Here is a 20536-nt window from a genome sequence, read left to right as displayed (position 1 = left end):
CATAATTAAGCAAGATAGTTACAGTACTCTGGATGAGTGACTAGATTCTAATAATTCAGCAAGATAGTTACAGAACTTTGGATGGGTGACTAGAATCTCATAATTCAGGAAGACAGTTACAGCACTTTAGATGAGTAACTAGAATCTCATACCCCAACAAGATAGTTAGAGCACTTTCGGTGAGTGACTAGAATCTAATGATTCAGCAATATAGTTAACGTATTCTGGATGAGTCACTAGAATCTCATAACCCAGCAAGGTAGTTGCAGTATTTTGGACGAATGACTAGAATCTCAAAATTAAGCAAGATAGTTATAGTACTTTGGATGAGTGACTAGGATCTCATAATTAAGCAAGAGAGTTGCAGTACTTTGGATGAGTGACTAGAATCTCATAATTAAGCAAGATAGTTACAGTGCTATGGATGAGTGACTAGATTCTAATAATTCAGCAAGATAGTTTCAGAACTTTGGATGAGTGACTAGAAGCTGATAATTCAGCAATATTTAAAGTACTCTGGATGAGTCACTAAAATCTCATGACCCAACAAGATAGTTACAGTATTCTGGATGAATGACGAGAATCTCAAAATTCAGCAAGATAGTTACAGAACTTTGGATGAGTGACTAGAATCTTATAATCAAACAAGATAGTTACAGCACTTTGGATGAGTGACAAGACTCCCGTAATCCAACATGTTACAGTACTTTGGATGAGTGACTAGATTCTCATAATTCAGGACGATGGTTACAGTACAATACAGTATAGCAGCGTGTTCCAACAGTTTCAATCAATTCTTTATATTTCTAATTTACTAGCACCTATTTCTAAAGGGTTTCCATATCCTCAACAGTTTCGCCGTCATTACAGCGCAAAAGTCAGCCTACTTTTAGGTCCGACAGTTTTTTACCATCAATCTTGAGCGGCCAGTGGATGGTCAGCTGGGTGCTATAAATGTTATAGTCCTTTTTGTTGTATATTTTATACTTGTGAATCGCTTCAGGTCCAAGTTCTTCCTCTACTTGTGCGTCGCGAGGTTGTTTGTAAAACTCTGAACTGTTGTAATGTACCTGGGATGTACTGGATCTGTCTCTGTGGATTGCAGCGAGATACAAAATGTTATTACTCATCTGACATGATACTTATTTGATTCCATTTACCTGAAATATCAATAGTTCATACACCGTTTTTTTTTTTATATATGGTCTAGTCTCCGATATGATACCAGTTTTCACCTTCTCGTTAAAGATGTGAGCATTAAGTACAATGAATGCATGGACATTTAAACTGGCAAAGAAAAAAAATAAGAAATCGCATAACGAAACAGATTACCTAATAATTAGGAACATCAATGATAAACTGGTAAACATTAAGTAGCATAAATGCTTCAACTTACTTAGTGATATCCATCTCGGCCTCGACAGTAATGGGAATCTTGAAGTATTTCTTAGCATCCTCTGGATTGACAATAATGGCGGTTGTGCTCAAAGATGCATTCACTCGAAAATAATTCTCGTGCGTTCTTAGGGAGTCGAGGAACTTGGAGGCCGGTTGCAATTGCAAAACAAAGTTCACCTGCAGGCAAAAATTTTTTTTGTTTTCTTTTTTTTTTCAAAGCTAAGAATTATGGAACAATCAATAAACAGCCATTTACAAAACCATTTTCACCTAGGGTAAAAACGATTTTGTTTTTAATTTTTCGAAGCTAAGAATTATGGGACAATCAGTAAACAGCCATTTAAAAAAAAAATTCACCTAGGATGAAAAGTCTTTGTTTTTATTTTTTCGAAGCTAAGAATTATGGAACAGTCAATAAACAGCCATTTACCAAAAATAGAAATCGTTCACCTAGGGGAAAATTTTTTTTTCAAAGCTAAGAATTGTGGAACAATCAATAAACAGCCATTTAAAAAAAAGTTCACCTGGGGTAAAAATGTTTTTGTTCTTATTTTTCTCAGCTAAGAATTATGGAACAACAAATAAACAGCCATTTACAAAACAAATTTCGCCTGGTGTAAAAACGATTTTGTTTTTAATTTTTCGAAGCTAAGAATTATGGAACAATAAATAAATAATAATTTACAAAAAAAAAGTTCACCTGAGGTAACAGCTTTTTTCGTTTTGTTTATTTAGAGCCAAGAATTATGGGAAAATCAATAATGGCCATTTTCAGGGGAAATTTCACCTAGGGATTACAGTTTTGTTTTGTTTTGTTTTTTGTTTATTCAGAGCTAAGAATTTATGGAACAATCTAAGAATTCAATAAATGGAAACATTAGAAAGTAATCTTTAGAAGGTGATAATATTCCACTAGGTTTCTTCATTACGGGACAAAAAGTTGAGTACACTCAGGTAGTTTAGTACCTGAGACTAATATAAAATAACAGTGAGAGAGAAGATTATCAAATATTTTCATTCACGAACAGATGGCTCAAGACCTCTGAACGTAATCAAATAATCTCATTCAAAGAGAAAAGATAAAAATTATATTCATCTATTTATTCTTTTTGGTCACCTGGACATTCAAGTGTTAAAACCTCGATAGCCACGGCCAAAGAAAGAGTTTTATGAATGAATGAAAGGAATGAATGAATGAATTACAAATTCGACCTACCTCGGAATCGTTGGTGAGTACTCTGGCTACGTTACAGACCGTAACGGCTCCCTTCTCGTCACAAGACACACTCTCCGTTAATGAATGGAAAATGAGGTCTCCTCCTGTATCAACCTACATGAAAAGTTAAGTATTAATTCACATTAATAATGAAATTTAGTTACCAATTCACTCTGATAATGACTTTGAATTGCTCTGTAATTAATCTTCGTTAATTTTCCAGATGAATTTTACCCAAGTCAACATGAGTAAACCTATTCGTGTGTCCTTGTTAGTAAAGTTCATACAAACCCAAAATTTCCTTAAAATAATTCTGTTAAGTAATACTATAATCAAATGGCATTTGACTGTTCTCGACAAAGTCACGCTTTGACAGAATGGGAAAGGTTAATAAGCTGTCCTTGCCCAGGAGGTATCAAACTTAGAGCTGAGATGAGTATTGCAGTACTGTATTCTGTTTGCAGTTGAAAATAGGATGCTATGAGATTTACGTATTAATTGTTAGCTAGAATATTAAACAAAATATTGGGAGTTCAGGTGCTACATTGTTACATACGATTAAGAAGAAACACTTCATTTCGATGTGCTTTCGTTTGATATATGAAGAGTTTCGTATTACAGAGAATAGATGTCAGGATACCAAAAGTAAATCAAACTCAGCCCGTTGAATTTTGTAGTTTTATGCGTTTGAATAAAAAAAAAACAAATGCTAATGAATCTATATTTGCCCATTTGATTTGTACTGACGTTAATTAGGTTTGCAGTATTATGTTAAATCATAAAGAGTATTATATAAAATCACAGAAACACAATTATCTCTGTCTTTCATAGAATGACATGCTTACCAGGTATGTAATTTCTATTTAGACGCAGTAGTTAAATACCATTCTTCTTCTTTTAACGTGCTTTTCCCATTTTTTTTTGTATGGGGTAAGCACGATGCCTTCTTTTGAAGGACTTTGATTTGGCTTTGGGGTAGACCGTAGTCTCGATCGGCTGCCCTGCCTGACATCGCTTAGACCCCGGTAGCGTATGTATATGTATCGTAACCAGATTACCAGCTCCCTTTTTCCCAGCAGCGAGGAGATTGAGCGGTTAGGTCGACAGTTCGAGACGTGTGAGGTGTCTGTTATGTTTTTAGATGTTGGAGTGGCTTTGTTTGTGTGTGTATTAGTCTGTACAACTATTTGCTTTTAGCAAACCTATCCGTTGATTACATACATAATCCTGGGGTGTCTACACGGATAGCAAAGTGTCCGCCTCTCTGACCGGTCGGCTGCGGAGTAGTTGAATACCATGAAAGACGAAATTAACGTACTACTGTAATATGAAATGAGCAATAGCCTCTCAAGCAACTGCCATGTATCGAAATCAGGGCTTTATAAACTATAAAGATTTTGAAGTGCGTTTACAAGCCTAGAACGAACTACTGACAGAAAGTGGCCATTAAGAAGCAGGCAAATTGATTTACTCACATGCAGCCACACACTGTAAGCCGGTTCGCCAGGATTTCTCACGGTAATAGAAACATTGATCGACTGTTGATTGTCCAGACTGTAGGATGTCGGCCTGTATAAAGGAGAGCATTTATTCGTATGGCCACAGGAATAGGACTTGTTTCTGTTAACCTCGTCCTTCTGTTGCCGTGTTGGTGAGACACTTATTTTTTACTGTTATGGGTCTTTATCTTAAGCCAGAGGCAACTGTGTTCATTTTTTCTTTCTGAATATGAAATATTAGCATATTTTCTATTTAACTAAGAAACACCGTTCTCTTTTTTATAGGCTATGCTAAATGCAAGCAAGAAATATAAGATTTCTTCTTTATAACTGTGACCATGTCAGCCAAACAAAGTTAATCCTAACCTAATCCGTAAAAGCGTAGTTTGCTCTTTGGCTAAACCATTGTAAGCATAGCCTGATTTTTCGTTAAGTAATTGCAAGCATCGCAATATATTTGGCTAAATCACTGCAAGCACAGCCTGATTTCTGAATGACGTACTGAACTTTTAGGACAATCATCTTCATTTTATCAAAACTCAAAAGCACTGGGTCTCTCTAGTGAACTTACATATCTATTATGAGCTGTAATTTGCTCAAGCAGGACCCAGCCGTGGAATTTTCACAGGCCACCAGTATGTTCAGGACTTCTGTCTTGACGAGATCACTTCTTGGGTCCAGAATGGCCTGTTGTCAAATCAAAGAAATAGAAAGTCATTAATAAGTAAGGAGGAAGGTTAATTCATTCATCAATAATGAATAATTAATTAAGATTTCTTTCCGGACCACTTCTTTTTGTCCAAGATGGCTAGTGGTCAGATCAAAGCAGTAAAGATTAAGCGGTTGAAGAGAATGATTAATTAAATAATCAATCAAAAAATAATTTACTTAATTAATTAAAGGTAATGGCAGTTCCATTACACCTACATAAAAGCTCTCTCATCCTGGCGTATGAGGCTGATAACAATAATAATTCAAAACTACTAATTTCTCTCTAAGATTTCACTGAGCAGTTATCGGCCCTCGCAATTTATCTAGACTAATGAAGAATGAAAATACAAGGTAACGAATCTATCATTTGATTGCGCAAATAATAAAAAGAAACTTTATCATAACTGGCTTATCTTTTGGCTTGTGAATTATATTGCAATTATTTGTACACTGTACACTATATGAAGTGTTTGCGTGAACATCAAGATAAAATCATGTTGAGGAATGATATGAACTGCAGAGTCATAAGCACAGCTAAAAATCCTCAGAAGTTATTTTAAGGATTCATTTCCATTTCTCATTCATCATTTTGTGAAATATGACTATATGACTAGTGGTCATAACCTCAGTGAAGGGGGAGTATCATGCACTCTCAAAAAATTACTGTTAAGAGTTCTTTAGAAGAGGAATTGGACTGCACTGACTACAAGCGTGCTCCCGGTAGAAAGAAATCGGAAAGAGAAGAAAAAGTTATGAGCATGCAAAGATCCTACCTCTGGGTTAGCAAAAGAAAAAAAAAACTATTCACACCTAACCCCCCTCCAAAAAAAAAAAACTATTCACACTTAAATAACCATCGGAAATAACATTTTATTATTGTTGAAAGCACTTCGGCCTAACTGGAAGCATAATTAATTCCTGTCTTACAAGATGCAACGGCATACGGAGGAGCGACAGAATTAATACTTATTCACAAGATCACAGGAATTCGTGGCTTGTTGTGAAAGGAAAGCTCTCATTATTTCCCATTGAGACTCAGGGTTTTCAGAATGGAAAACACGTATGTATATATATATATATATATATATATATATATATATATATATATATATATATATATATATATATATATATATATATATATATATATATATATGGAGCAAAAGGCGAACACAGCGCACATCACATTTGCATCAAGATCAAGGGCAGGAACACAGAAGCAGATGACACAGTAACCATTTATTCCGACGTTTCATGATTCTTAATCACATCATCAGGAGATCTACGACAATAAAATGCAATATATTAATATAAATTAATTAAAAAGAGTTATATACAAGACTTTACTTTAAAAACGTAGAGAGCAAGCTAGGAAAACTTATAAAAATAGAACATAAAAAGATAAAATTATCAAGAACAGACAACTCTCTCAAACACAGACGCATTTAGAAACAAAATAGTAAAAAACCAGACAACATACTTAAATACATATGCACTTAAAAATCACTGGAGGGTAACCTACCAATCCAGAGGCCAAGGACACACTAAGTATAAAACACACACACACACAAAACAAAAAATTTCGAAAAAGGCAGAGAGTTACGACAAATACAAGGGTACAGCAGTTGTTTGACAATTCAGTGAGGGAACTCGTTGTTTAATATTTAGTGTTTCGAGAATAAGCAGTTCTTGAGGACTGCTTGTATAACCAATAATCTTAAAATCTTCATAGTTGATATCAGTTTTGCATTTAATGGTATGGCTGCGTATATTAGAGGATTCTGGGTTAGTTAATCGGCTTCTGTGTTCCTGCCCTTGATCTTGATGCAAATATATATATATATATATATATATATATATATATATATATATATATATATATATATATATATATATATATATATATATATATATATATATTCATAAATAATAAGCCTCAAATATCGTCTTATATCAAGTGCACTATATACAGGTACATATAAAAACCAACTGGAAATAATTTTGAGACTTTAGAAACTTTCCATAGCAGAACAAAAGCAGCCAACATAACTTGAACTATGGAGCGCGTCTCGAGCCATTGCTGACAAATGAATGAGAAAATAAAGCATGTCTTACCTGAGTCTTGTCTTTTTCAGCCATCGCGATTTCTCCTTGGATGTCATAGGGTTTGACTTCTTCTATCGTGGATTTCTGTAATAATTATTATTAGTTAAAGAATATGGAATTTTATCAAAGTTTTGAAACATAAAGAAGTATTTTTTTCCAAACCGATGCAATATAAAACGATCGCGTGTTTAGGTAACGATTTTAAAAAGGCTTCACGGAATAACATTTGAATTTATGAACATGAAGATCGATTTCATAATATCCAAAACCCAAACTCGTCACCCTAAATATATTTTAATTTTGTTACTCTGTAGAGATATTAAATAATTAACAATAACCGTTGTAGATTATTATAGGTTTCTAATCTACATTCGCCTTCATATTCCTGTCGAGCTCTTGTTGGCAATGTTCTCAAAAAATGACAAAAGTATATTATTCCTAGATTTGCCTGAGTTTTCCCGGATTCTTGAAATCTCCCGCCACATAAAAGGAACTGCATAACGTTATTATACAGTAGTGATGATTTGTTACGAAATTTAGATTTGCTGCAGGGGCTATTGACTGAAAAGATGTAGCAATATTTTCAGGATAAAAGGGGCAAGAGAAAAAAGACTGAAGAACAATATCTTGAAAAACATTCGCTCGTATTTGAACCATATGTAACATAAAATAATTATTTAGACATTATGTTGCAGGACTGCTGTGAGCTATTGAAACCAATCTTTAATTGAATTTGATTAGAGCCAGTTTCGCCATTCCCTTTTTTTCAGGAGACAATACTATGAACTGTCTTTCATGATCAAATAAAGGCTGATAAGAAGGTATCAATGTTTACTTCCAAACCATGAGTAGAATTCTTCGTTTAGGATCACTATGTAAATCCTGAAGTGGCCCGTTGCGATTTATGATTTGGCTGCGTGAATTGTGTACGAGGTGCAGACGTCTTTAAACTTATAACAGCAATAATTCAATTATCATCATTATCGTCACCGTCTTTAACGCCATGAGACGCAAAGGAAATTTGTGAAATTCCGCTAATCACGTTTTTCCTGCGCTTTACTTTTCACATTTTCCACTCATCTCCAGTCTCCTTTTTCACAGTTTTCGTCCAGGTTGCTCTGGGTTTTCCATATCTTCCGGTGGCCCCGGGAACGCAGCTGATACTATCACGTACTATTCTCCCAATTTGTTGTGCGAAGGATACGCCCAAGCCGCCTCCATATCGTTGCCATCATTATCTCACCATTATCTCACCTCACTAGCGGATCAAGGTGGGGGGGGGGCGGCCACCTGGGAACGTGGGCCCCCATGAAAATAATGATAAAATATTAAAATTGAAGATTTAGATAATAATAATAATATAAATGAGAAATACAAAAATGGGGAAAAATAAATCTATTATATATATATATATATATATATATATATATATATATATATATATATATATATATATATATATATATATATATATATATATATATATATATATATAATATGAAAATTAGTGCCACCCCGTGAAATTTTTCTGGATCCGCTAGTGTCTCACCTACATAGGAACTTCCATAAATTCCCTCCTAGTAGTACAAATTCTAAGAGGGCAAATATCCATTACCTTCTCCATAACACTAACTTCCCGGCACGTCTTCTCGTTTTCTAGTAATTTGAAGTCCAACTTAGTCGACGTTGTGTCGTCAGCGAAGAACAATCTGTTCGGAGTTTGATTTACATCTGCGTCTAGCTTTAAGGTAAAATCTGCAGCGAAATAAAAAAAAAAAAGAGGAAGGATTATGTTTAAAATGTTTTATCTGATGGACATTTCTTTTCAGAAAAGGAAAAATGTCACAAAAGTGTGGGTCAGAATACCTCTTATCCACCAACGACATGAAGTCGTATTTAACGGATAATGAGGAAAAAACAATAACTTTAAATAAAGATCTTTTATTCTGCTATTCTACGAAACACAGATATAGAGAATGAACGTTTCATAAAACTTTTTTTCTCTTTTTTTGACTGAAATATTGATTTCGGGCGTCGTTTACCATCGTTGCTGCAACACCAGTTTACACACATTAATCAACCAAATAATCTCTTGCGGAAACCACTTACAAAACATTTACTCACACTCTAGACTGGCAAGCATAAATGAAAATGCAGCAGTCAATTTCATCATATTCTGGAATCAAACACTTCACTGTAGCTTTAATATTATTGACCTTTCACGGAACTCACCTAAATGCGAGGGCGAGACGGAGGACAGCTTTATAATGCTGTATTGAAGGCAAGCTACGATTTGAACACACGGGTAGTATTTTTCGGCCGAAACGTCACGGGTGTCTGGGCAGTCCTTTTTGGTGAGGTCCATGACCTTTGGGTTGAATCTGATACTCCATTCCACAGTTACGACGTCCTTCGGTCTGACAAAAATGGGCGATACATCAGAATGGCGCGAATGCATTGGGAAAAGATTGGTTATGCACTTAAAAATAGTTCACTGGTGTGGAAAACTAATGAAATTAAATCTTTGTGCTTTTTCAAGTAGGCATTAAATAGTTTAGGAGTTTAGTGACACGTAACTCACGCAGAAAAGTCATTCATTTAAATAATCATTTTAAATTCTGAGGATAATGATGGACTCCAACTATACAGACTCATACTCTGGAAAAAGTCCAGCAAAACAACAATATTTTAAAATATTGTTGAATACTTCTCTTTTATACCAATCCATGGACAAAAAAAAAAAAAAGGGACATTTTCTGGTGGGGGGAGGTGTGTCGTATCTCACGGGACAGTTTTATGAATTAAGTACCGAACCAAGTTTGCCTGAAAAAGATTACTTACTCATAAACGAACACGGCGTCCGAATCGTGAGCACCAATAGCGAGCGGTGTTCCCCCGTTTTGATTTCCTGGAAGGGGTGGAGCGACGCTAAACCCAAAACCGGAAACGGGTCTCATGGATGCAGGTAATTCAGAGGCCCTAATCACCTGTAGGTAGGGAAATGGGTCTGAAAAAGAATTTCTAAAAAAATAACTAAGGAACACTGAAAATTCATCGTCAAGCCCTGCTGTTGTTGATAAACTGACAAACTAAAACTATACACACCTGAATGGATATACTAGTATACAGTACATATTCATATACACCTACTCGAAAGGCTCACATACTAGCCAAGAAGGAATCTCCTATAGCAACATGATTGGCAATACCTATAAAAAACAAGTAGGAAGAGAAACAAGGGTAGAATATCTTGACAGAGATAAGAGAAAACAATACGAACAGGTAAAAAATGCGCCGAAGTTTCTTCGGCGCAATCGAGTTTTCTGTACAGCGTATAATGCTGTATGAAACTCTTTAGCCACGGCCCATGAATCTCTCAGCCGCGGCCATAAAACTTTCAGCCACAGCCCGGTGGTAGCCTGTGTTGTAGGCACCTATAGTGGTGCCAGATGCACGATCATGGCTAACTTTAACTTTAAATAAATTAAAAATTACCTAGGCTAGAGGTCTGCAATTTAATAAGTTTGATGATTGGAGGGTTGATGATCAACATACCATTTGCAGCCCTCTAGCCTCAGTAGGTTTTAAGATCTGAGGGCGGACGAACAGACAAAAAGCCACCTCAATAGTTTTGTTTTACAGAAAACTAGTAACAACTACTGAGGCTAAAGGGCTGCAACTTGGTATGTTTATGACTGAAGGATGGATGATCAACATACCAATTTGCAGCTCTCTAGCCTCAGCAGTTTTTAAGATCTGAGGGCAGACAGAAAAAGTGCGGACGGACAGACAATTAGCCACCTCAATAGTTTTCTTTTACAGAAAACTAAAATGAAGGGGATATCTAAAATGTAAGAATGTCTGGAATGAGAACATGTATGGATGTCATCAAGAATGCGTTTTGCCTAGATGTGACAATGAAGAATATTGGGTGATCGTTGAAAAATTTCTTCAGTCTCGATTCTAACAGGAAAAACAACGACTTCGTAGCCTTCCCACATTTATATGGAACAGAACTGAGTCATTCAAAAAACTTTGTGACTGTCTTCCACATCAGAGACTTAATCATGTAGGTGACGGAATAGCAATGACTTTTGACAGCACGTAAAATGAGCACAAGAAAGAAAGAGATTCTCAATAAAAGGGCGAACGTTGGTAACAGAAACGAATAGCGTTATAAGGGGACGCAAAAATAGGATAGTATCGTGGACAAGAGATATAACAGTAATTACATCCCACACTTGAAATATAGGCTGAAAAGTAGGTTGCCAGAAGAAATCTAGATTAGGTAAGTGGAAGCACCATTAACAGGTGCGTTTCAGAGTGGACATGAATGAAGACAGAGGTCCAAATGTCCTTCTTTCCCTCGCTCTGTGTCTTGCCCTTCTTGTCAACCTTGATCTCTAGGTCAGAGGACCCTCTCCCATGAAGCGAAAATGATATAACCAGAAACTCTAAACTTTGACGAATTTTTAGAATTTCTTCAGAATGACGATTTCAAGAACTAAATTGAGAACAAGTTAGGGGAAACAAGGACGTCTGGCAACCAAAGTATCTTATCAGAGGTAATATTAAAAAACAAAATACTGAAAAAACCCAGCTAGGTCTACAATGAGGAGAAAGAACTTGGGTAAAGACGATAGGAGCACGCAGACAGTCGGTGTTCCCCGTTGATGAAAGTGATCATTACCTCAGTAAGAACTTGTTTCAAGAAGCATACCTGTCTGTACATCTCTTCAAGGCCTGTCGATGACCCCATGTATAGGTAAACAGCTCCGCCATCTCTCAAGAATGGTGCTCCCACAGCAATATCTGAAGAGGGAGGTGAAGAATAGAAGATGCAGTATAATATTAGCTAAATATATGATACGCTGCTACTGTGGGAGACTTACTGAACCTAAGACGAAAATATTTAAACGAAAAGGTTGCAAAGGCTACCTACCTTGATACCCATCACCATCGATGTCTCCAATGGCCACCACACAGGTGCCAAAGCGACCATAGGATTCGCTACCAATTCGGAGGGGAGCGTTGCGTTCTTCCATCATCTTCAAAAAAAAAAGAAAAAGAAAAAGAGAAGGGCATTCTGAATAATAAAATTTATAATGAAAAGTTCCATTTCATATCAGCCAAAAATCTCAATTGACAGGTATCAACTTCTGTTACCTCATAAGATCAGTTACCTCATAATGTCAATTATTGTTGCCTCACAATATCAGTTATTGTTACCTCATAACTCCATTCAGTTTCTCCCCCCGTTGAGAATCTATTTTGCATGTAGACGAATATGGCGCCCTGGTCCTGATGGGTATCATTATGGTAGAACGGGGCACCAACAATGATGTCATCGAGGGCATCTCCGTTGAGGTCTGCCATTGCCAGCGAATAGCCAAAGTAGGAAAACATGCTCTCCTTGGAAGCTTCCTTTATTTCAGACTAGAAAAATATATATGTGTATATATATATGTGTGTGTATATATATATATATATATATATATATATATATATATATATATATATATATATATATATATATATGAGAGACGCACAAAAACAACAAAAACGAGAGTATAAACCCTCCTTTTGGTTCTTCGTTTAAAAATACATAAAAAATTTATAATGGGTTTCATTTAAATTCACTGCTTTTCCAATAACTGGCAGAAAATCCCTGACTAAAAGCGCAAAGCATCATTTTCCGCCACAAAAAAAAAAAAAATTGGAAATTTCATAAATCATTCTGGTAATAAAAATCAGGTGATCATAAATTACCCGATTCCTTGGTGGTTTGAGCCTGTCAATAACTCTGAGTTTACTCTTGTCGTTCTCGTCCTCTACCAGTATCTGAACCAGTGGACCAACGACCAGATTCTGTAGGGCAGAAAGATCTCATTCAGCTTCTCTGTCATTGTAACATTCAGACTTTATACCTATGCGAATAAAACATTTCATGAAGACTCCACTGTAATGTTTACCAGTGCAAGGAGTTTCTAGAAGGTCTCGAATAAAGAAACTTAGTATTTGTCTTAAAGTTTACGAATGACAGTAAATTTTAGGTATTAACGAGTAAAGAATCACAGGAAGTGTGAACCTGAGGTAAAAAAAAAAAAAAAAAAAAAGTGGGGGGCCGCTTCTAGAATAGCGATTCAAACAACATGCAAATCCCGTGATATTTTCATTTTATGAGAATCTGTTATCAAATGACAAAAGTACAGACTTATGGGCAAAACTCTTTACTAAATAACACTTTTGCAACAAAATGAGAACTCCAGCACCCCAGTCGCTTGAATACATATTTTATACATTCTAGGCTCAAAATGTTGACTTTCCCACTTTGCCTTTTCACAACGCGTGGAAGGATTCTGACAAAGAAGGGCAAGCCAACAGACAGACAAAAAGACAGGAAGGAGACAGAGAGACAGAGACAAAGACAAAGACAGAGACTGTGACAGTAGAAAAAGATTTCAAACAAAGAGTCAACCAAAACAAACACTTGCGTCCTTTAAAGAATTGCAATGAAAGAAGCTCCAGACACTGGGCACTCCCATGACAACGGATGAAAACCACACCTACCTTCTCGGACTGGACGACTTCCAAATTCCTGCTGCTAATGGTTTTGGGCATAGCAGCCGCTATTGCCGAGTAGGCGCCGTAAGTAAAATGGACCACGTTATACCCGAGGTACAAATTCGCCAAGGCATTGCCGACTGTCTTTTCGGTGAGGTCCACATCCTCTACTGAAAGGTATTCGACTTTTTTGAAAGACTCGGGGTCACTCAGCTGGTCCAGTTGCACGTCCCAAACATCGCCTGCAAAGTTAAAAACTGTCAGTGTCTCTTGTAGAATTGTCAGAAATTGGCACCTGCCCAAGATAGAACAGAAAATATATCACCCAGCGTTTCTCGTTGATGATTTTCGTAATCTGTTTATGACGATTTACACTTCATTATGTGTAGCTTTAACATAAATTTCTTCTGATGTTAAAACCGTGGTGAATAAAAAAGTTCCTCTACAATTAATTTTAACGAAATTAAGCCCAGGTTGAAATCATGTTCCAAAGTGCTTCCTGTAACAGCAATATTTAACAAAATCCTTCTCAAGTGTATATGTATTAATTAATCATAAAAATCTAACGTTTCGGTTAATAAGCACAAAAATCTTTTTACACGATTGAAGGTATGTTATTCATTTCGGTAAGAGTTAGACTTAACAAGAATCGCAGTTAAAGATTGAAGCGACAATGTGAGTATATCCTGTTATGGTTGAATCTCACAAGAAGAGCTTTCCATAAAGCGTGATTCCTTCAGGGAAACCTTTTTGAAGAGGTGAAAATAGAAACAATCCACATGGAAGGGTTGATATCTGAGGGCAGCTTTACAAAATATCTACTTGAAAGTGTCTATAAATTTCGTTTAAACATTTTTTATTTAACCAATAATCAGCAGCACAGCTGAAAATGGAGTGAAGAAAGTTTATGGCAAAAATCTTGAACTTAAAATAAATCAGTAGGATATCTTGCAGGGTTATCACTTTAATTCGTGGTTCCCATAAAGGTTGCTCCTATCAAGATGAAATTCTCATTATAAGAAATTTTATGGGGTTTTGGATATCATGGCTGCATTCTGAAGGTATTAAGCTAACTCTTTTTCAATGTAATAAAAGAATTATTACATCTTCAAGTAATCTGGAATAGACTTGACAGAGCCGAACTAGGCGTCCAAACTTTTACTGAAAAAATTGGCAAAAGAGAAAATACACAAGATTTATTTAACGAGATCTGTGACAACCAAACTGTCTTCAAGACAAAATGAGTGAAACTGTTTATTTCTGAAAGCTAAACATAGTTTTCAACTTCTTTCAATTCTTAGACACAGGATATGGCGACGAAGACAGGACAGAATGGAATTCACTTATAGTTTACCACCCCTCTACAACTATCACCAAATAAAAATACTGCCATAATTATGTATAGCATGAATATTTTTCTCTGTTCTCTTTTCTTAAAAATTATTGGCAGTATAATTGAGAATCAATTGAATATTTGAAATTTATTCATGAAATTTCCTAGATAAATGCCTTTATTGGCAGTAAGACATAGAGGCGTAATTAAACATCTGAAATTCACTCATAATTTACAACATTACCGAGTTTTGTACATAAATACCTTGCCAATTCCAGCATCCTGGACCCCCGGCTGCTATGGAGTTCTGGTCCTGCGGGTGTTGATAATCAAAATATAGATTACTAGGCTAGGAAACCCCGCGGAGTTGTGGCCAGATGACAGCACCTCTGAGAAGGTGCTTATCTCGATTTTTTAGTGTCACAGCCTTCACCAAATACGTTTGCACGTCTAGTCCCAGTTATCTGAGAATGACGAGTTTTATGAATGATCCTTTTAGCACTTTGTAGTAATGAAGGCTGACATTTTTCACTGAAAAATCTTATCAACCCTGACGGCAATGACGCTGAAAGAAATGCAACCAAACCTGGTCAGAGGTGCTGCCATCTGGTCAGATGCTCTTTAGCAACAAGTGCCATTGTACTCTAGGAAAAATGTGAAATATTAATACTGTTTCATCATTAATTTACTTGATACAGCAAATAACCTCATCAGCATGTTGACAAAAACAGTCTATAATGTCAAAAAAGGACGGGCGGAGCTTGAAACTCCTGTAGCTCACCTTGATGTATGTCACGCTGAAACCAAACTGACAATATCCAGTATTCCTGAAGCTGTGCCGTCCCGCTAAATGAGTTAAGAAAAGGAACAATAACACTTGAGAATTAATATCCTTTTCATTCGAAAGCTACACCTTTATCTACACGTTTATCTAGCCTGTACTTGAAAGGAAAGGAGCGACAGACTCACCTCTAAGAGAAAGGAAGAAAATCCAAAAATATGAGATGCTTTGATCTGGCAATTGCCATCTGGCTACCGGAGAGGATAAGGTTGAAACACTCCAGAAGGTTGTAGTTATTTTTTTTATATTTCTTTAATGCTCATGACCTTCTGTTTCCTGCACTGAGTTTATCGCTACCTTAACGTTTTCTTTCTACTTGGTGTGATAAGAACACCTTAAACAAAATTGCTTACGCTAACTCACGAACGAGAAATACTCGTTTCGTCTCCTACAGAGTTTGACATAATTCTCCAGGATTCATCTAATAGTTAAATATTCAAATATATAACGCGTTGTCAATCATATCAAAAGAGCTATATGTATACACTTCACACACTTTATCTGCTCAGGTCAACGTGTATGCAAGTGATATTTTAAAAGGTAGAATTCCAGGCTTACTTTTCGGAGATGTTAAAATCGGCGGCGAGAAGGGCCTGAATTCGAATTCTGGCGCCCTTCCTGTGAAACATTTACCAAAGGCAAAGTCTTCTATCCCCGTTGTTCTTGAATCGAAAACGTGCCAGCGGGGAGCACACACCTAGGAAGACGGGAGAAAAAGACAGCAGAGAAATTAAAATCCGCTTTCTTCATAAAATCTGTTATTTTCATCAAGGTCTACCTTGATTTTCATAATGTAAGAAAACAACACAGCATACTTCAAAATTCTTAGGCAAAGAATTAAACAGTGATATATTAGGGTTTGCAATCTACTAGCTGACCAATTCAGCGCTGCCCAGGAAAACTCTGAATGACAACTGATAAATTCCCTCTCTCTCTCTCCTCCCTAACACCCCTCAACTCTCTCTCTCTCTCTCTCTCTCTCATTCCTCCCTATCACCCCCTCTACTCTCTCTCTCTCTCACTTTCACTCTCTCTCCTTCACTCTTTCCCTCTTTCTCTTCCCTAACACCCCCTCTACTCTCTCTCTCTCACTCCCCCTCCCTCTCTCTCTCTCTCTCACTTTTTCCCTTTCCTATTAAAAGAGTTGCTTCAATTACATTGCCCTGCATTTTTGACATTTTATATTTCATCCCTTCTCAACCCCCATCCCTATCGGGGCTGAATTTGGACATAAAGGGCATTAGAGTGTCACTATTCATCTCAGTGACTTCTCTCTAAAAAGCTAAAATCGAACATTTTTTAGACAACTGAGGGAAATGGACTATCCTATAGAAAATCTACTGTAGTAGCATTTACGAAATCAACGTATTTTTAATATTCAAAGCGATCTCAAATACATATACTATCCCAATTAAAGCCTTGAATCAAACTTGGAAGAAATGCTAAAGCTTTCCCTTCCCATGTGGGTTTTGAACCCATATACGCTAGAGAGAACAATGTTACGATGCCATTTTGACAATTACGCAATATATTTGTCTGAAATGATACAATGTTATTTTAATACCCGCGTTCAATGGTCATCTGTTTATTCCAAGGTAATGTCTTACGCCTTTTGCCATCAGACTGACATATAATCAAGATGTCGGTATGTGTCTTCCACATAATTGTATTTTTTTTATTTCAGATAAAACATAGTTTAACAAACTCTGGGAAGGTGAGGAGGGTGCCATATGGTTAATAGACGGCAAATTTATTAGAAATCGCTTGACAGCACAGCAGTGCTATTCGGACTGTCTTGTTCTCACAGTCAGCATCAAACGTATTCAGTGATGTCATTCATCTTACTCATAATATATCATTTGGCAGTAATTTACCTACATTACTACGGTTCTTTTTCACCACAAGTATTTTTCCCCTTAGAGGGGGTGAATTCACAAAGTTTTAACACTCCACTTTTCATCATTTCTCATCACTTTTGGGGTGAAGATGCTAGCCCCATGCCTTTCTCTACTCTCACTGCAACAACAGACTCCTGCCCTCCAGTTAGCACATCCCCTGTCCTCCTGGAGCCGTCAACCCACAAGGCGCCTTATTCACTGCATAATCCAACACAGACACACTGGATGTTTCTGGTGAGGTGTGACCTTTATCGGAATTATTATAATCATGATCGAAAACGGTATAACCCAGAATCATGGTAGCCATTACCCAGAAGGGTAGGTCACAGCGCCGACTCGTTTGCAACACTTACCGTGATACTGTCGTCGTTGGCTGCAAGGCTGTACCCAAGCCCCTGATTTTCCTTTTGCTCGTCAGGGAACCAAGTCACGTAAGCGTCGCTCTTGGTATCAACGAGGAGCTGATGGCACTCCTGACTCTTGAGACCACAGGAGTAGAGCGCTCCCGGATTGCTCTGAAGTTGAGGAGTCTGTGCCCGCGGAGCACCGACCAATATTCTATTGGTAAAAAATAAACATTAATGAAGGCTTTGATAAGACTTAATTCCAGGAAGGTGGCTGGTAATTACTTGTCTCTGGGAATAGAAAACAAGTTGTTGTTATGAGGTTTGTTTCAGTACGCAATTTCCTAATTAAAAGTGTTATCATTTTTCGTTTTATAATTCTCTTAAAGATTATAAGCATTGTTTCTGGAGAGAGAGAGAGAGAGAGAGAGAGAGAGAGAGAGAGAGAGAATCTTATGGGTGGATACGTCTCAAAGAGGTAAGAATTACTTCGTCGAGAATTCTCGTTTTGCGTTGCATAATGGTATCAATATTGGCAGGATGCCGATCACTCAGGTTTGTTATTTCTCTCTCTCTCTCTCTCTCTCTCTCTCTCTCTCTCTCTCTCTCTCTCTCTCAGCCGCAATCCAAAATAGCAACCAACAACCAGGTATCTAATTCACTGCTTCTATCAACAAAATCATATACTTCATTATATAACTCCCTGAAAGAGTTTCTCACTTTGGCTGAGATCGATCGAAAGTCAACTCAAATGTAAACTGAGCGACCTGAAACTTACGTTATGAGTCCAGAGAGAGAGAGAGAGAGAGAGAGAGAGAGAGTGTCCGGCGGGAGGAAATTGCATTGATCTGATATATGTCTTAAAACTGACATCAGCTTTGGACACAGACATAAACGGATGTAGTTGTGAAGATAAGGCGATGATATCATCGCTTTCGTTATCAGGGTTTTCGAGTCATTCATTCATTGAGCATAGACGTATAGATAAGAGAGGAATGGAGGATCTGAAAAAAAAACCTGAAAAAGAGTGGTTTGATGATGATAACCGGACAAATTTGTAATGATAAGTGCATTCGTTAAAAGACTAATCTTATAAGAATATCTTACTTGTGGAGCATTGCCTACTAATGTTTAAAATAATTTTGTTACCTTTTCACCTAATGATCCACACACGGCACATAATTATTATATATATAAAAAAAAAAAAAATATATATATATATATATATATATATATATATATATATATATAGTTATATATATTATATATATATAAGCACACATATATATGTATATATATACATACACACACACACATATATATATATACATATATAAGCACACATATGTATGTATATACAAATACATACATATACACACATATATATATATATACATATATAAGCACACATATGTATGTATATACAAATACATACATATACACACACGTATATATATTACATTATATGTATGTTACACATACTTATAACACACTTACACAGGTGAACAACATGACACACTAACATTTATAAAAAAAATGTAGTTGCAGACATCCAACACATTATTCCTTTGCACATGAACGATATTTTTTTAAACTTAGGAGTATTAAGAAATTAGGACAATCACCACTTACGTCTTTTCGGTTCCATTGAGAAAATGAGCGAGAGAGAAGCCAAATTGCACCCCTTTCTGGTCAGTCGGTCGAAGTAGTATGGGTGCGTCTTTTTTGAGGTTAAACGACGAAACGCAGCCTACGGTCACCGAAACCTGTATGAAAAGGCGAAGGAAAACCTCTCCCGGGGTTCCTTTCGTTTCCTTCCTCCCCGATGGCATCTTGACTCTTGGAACTTTGGCGATGCGGAGGGATACAAAATCTTACCGGTAGGGGATATCGGAGAGCTCCCGAGAGGTCAGTGTTTATTTCTCGAACGGGTGATCACATTAAGCTTACTCAGAAACTGGGGTTGCTGTGGGATGTCTTGTTATAAATAAAATATGTCTTGTTACGGAGGTTTTAACGTAATGTAACACGAGAAACATCGGAACACTCACTGTCTTGTTTTCTTAAACGACCGCCATGGTTTTCCGCATCAAAGTTTTGGCGCTAATTCCTCGTAGTTTTCGACGCAGTCCTTCGAAAATGATCCGTCATTAGGAAGCTTTCTTTAAATAAGGCATAATCAGAACACTTAGCAGATGTAAATAAAGCTCAAACGGACAAAGAACCGAAATCATAACTGTAGAATAGTTCATCCACAGTTCACAGCTAGAGTCTGCATTAGATAAGGTAGACTATCTTCGACATTTTCTAATCAGCAGCGATAAAACGTAGAGAAACATTGCCAAGTAGACATTTTTTCCGCATGATGAGAAACCTGAAAAAAAAAGACAAATAATTCACCACAAAAATATAAAATACAAATAAAAATATTAACATATATGAAGTGTTATGAGCTCAAAGTAACTACGGGCTATGTCAGGCATATTAGTTATGAATATGGCATGTTAGTAACAGCAAGAGAGATAAGGTCTGCTTTGAAATGCTGGTCTGGTTCTCGCTTTACCCGGCACGAAGAGGATAGTCAGTCTTCGAAGGAAATTATTGTTTTATAAATCAGAAACAATTC

General features: G+C 36.6%; 1 protein-coding gene across 2 annotated transcripts in view; it reads right to left on the bottom strand.

Moving 5' to 3' along the window:
* Positions 1–20284, bottom strand: part of LOC136828714 (integrin alpha-8-like) — a 30429-nt gene extending 10145 nt beyond the window's left edge. For both annotated transcript variants that reach the window (XM_067086856.1, XM_067086857.1), the window contains exons 1-19: positions 19543–20284; positions 17920–18124; positions 16227–16365; positions 15609–15673; positions 15092–15140; positions 13501–13736; positions 12700–12798; positions 12160–12366; positions 11873–11978; positions 11651–11742; positions 9772–9917; positions 9163–9347; positions 8546–8685; positions 6940–7014; positions 4685–4800; positions 4090–4183; positions 2615–2728; positions 1397–1575; positions 911–1092 (exon numbers count right to left, since the gene is read on the bottom strand). In XM_067086856.1, coding sequence (XP_066942957.1) covers positions 911–1092; positions 1397–1575; positions 2615–2728; positions 4090–4183; positions 4685–4800; positions 6940–7014; positions 8546–8685; positions 9163–9347; positions 9772–9917; positions 11651–11742; positions 11873–11978; positions 12160–12366; positions 12700–12798; positions 13501–13736; positions 15092–15140; positions 15609–15673; positions 16227–16365; positions 17920–18124; positions 19543–19742 — 2629 coding nt within the window. In that variant the 5' untranslated portion in view covers positions 19743–20284. The remainder of the gene's footprint in view (positions 1–910; positions 1093–1396; positions 1576–2614; positions 2729–4089; positions 4184–4684; positions 4801–6939; positions 7015–8545; positions 8686–9162; positions 9348–9771; positions 9918–11650; positions 11743–11872; positions 11979–12159; positions 12367–12699; positions 12799–13500; positions 13737–15091; positions 15141–15608; positions 15674–16226; positions 16366–17919; positions 18125–19542) is intronic.
* Positions 20285–20536: the final 252 nt, after the last annotated feature.

This window comes from Macrobrachium rosenbergii, chromosome 43 (assembly GCF_040412425.1).
Source record: "Macrobrachium rosenbergii isolate ZJJX-2024 chromosome 43, ASM4041242v1, whole genome shotgun sequence".
Lineage (NCBI taxonomy): Eukaryota > Metazoa > Arthropoda > Malacostraca > Decapoda > Palaemonidae > Macrobrachium > Macrobrachium rosenbergii.
Note: the sequence above shows the minus strand (reverse complement) of the source record. Positions and strands in the feature narration are given on the sequence as shown.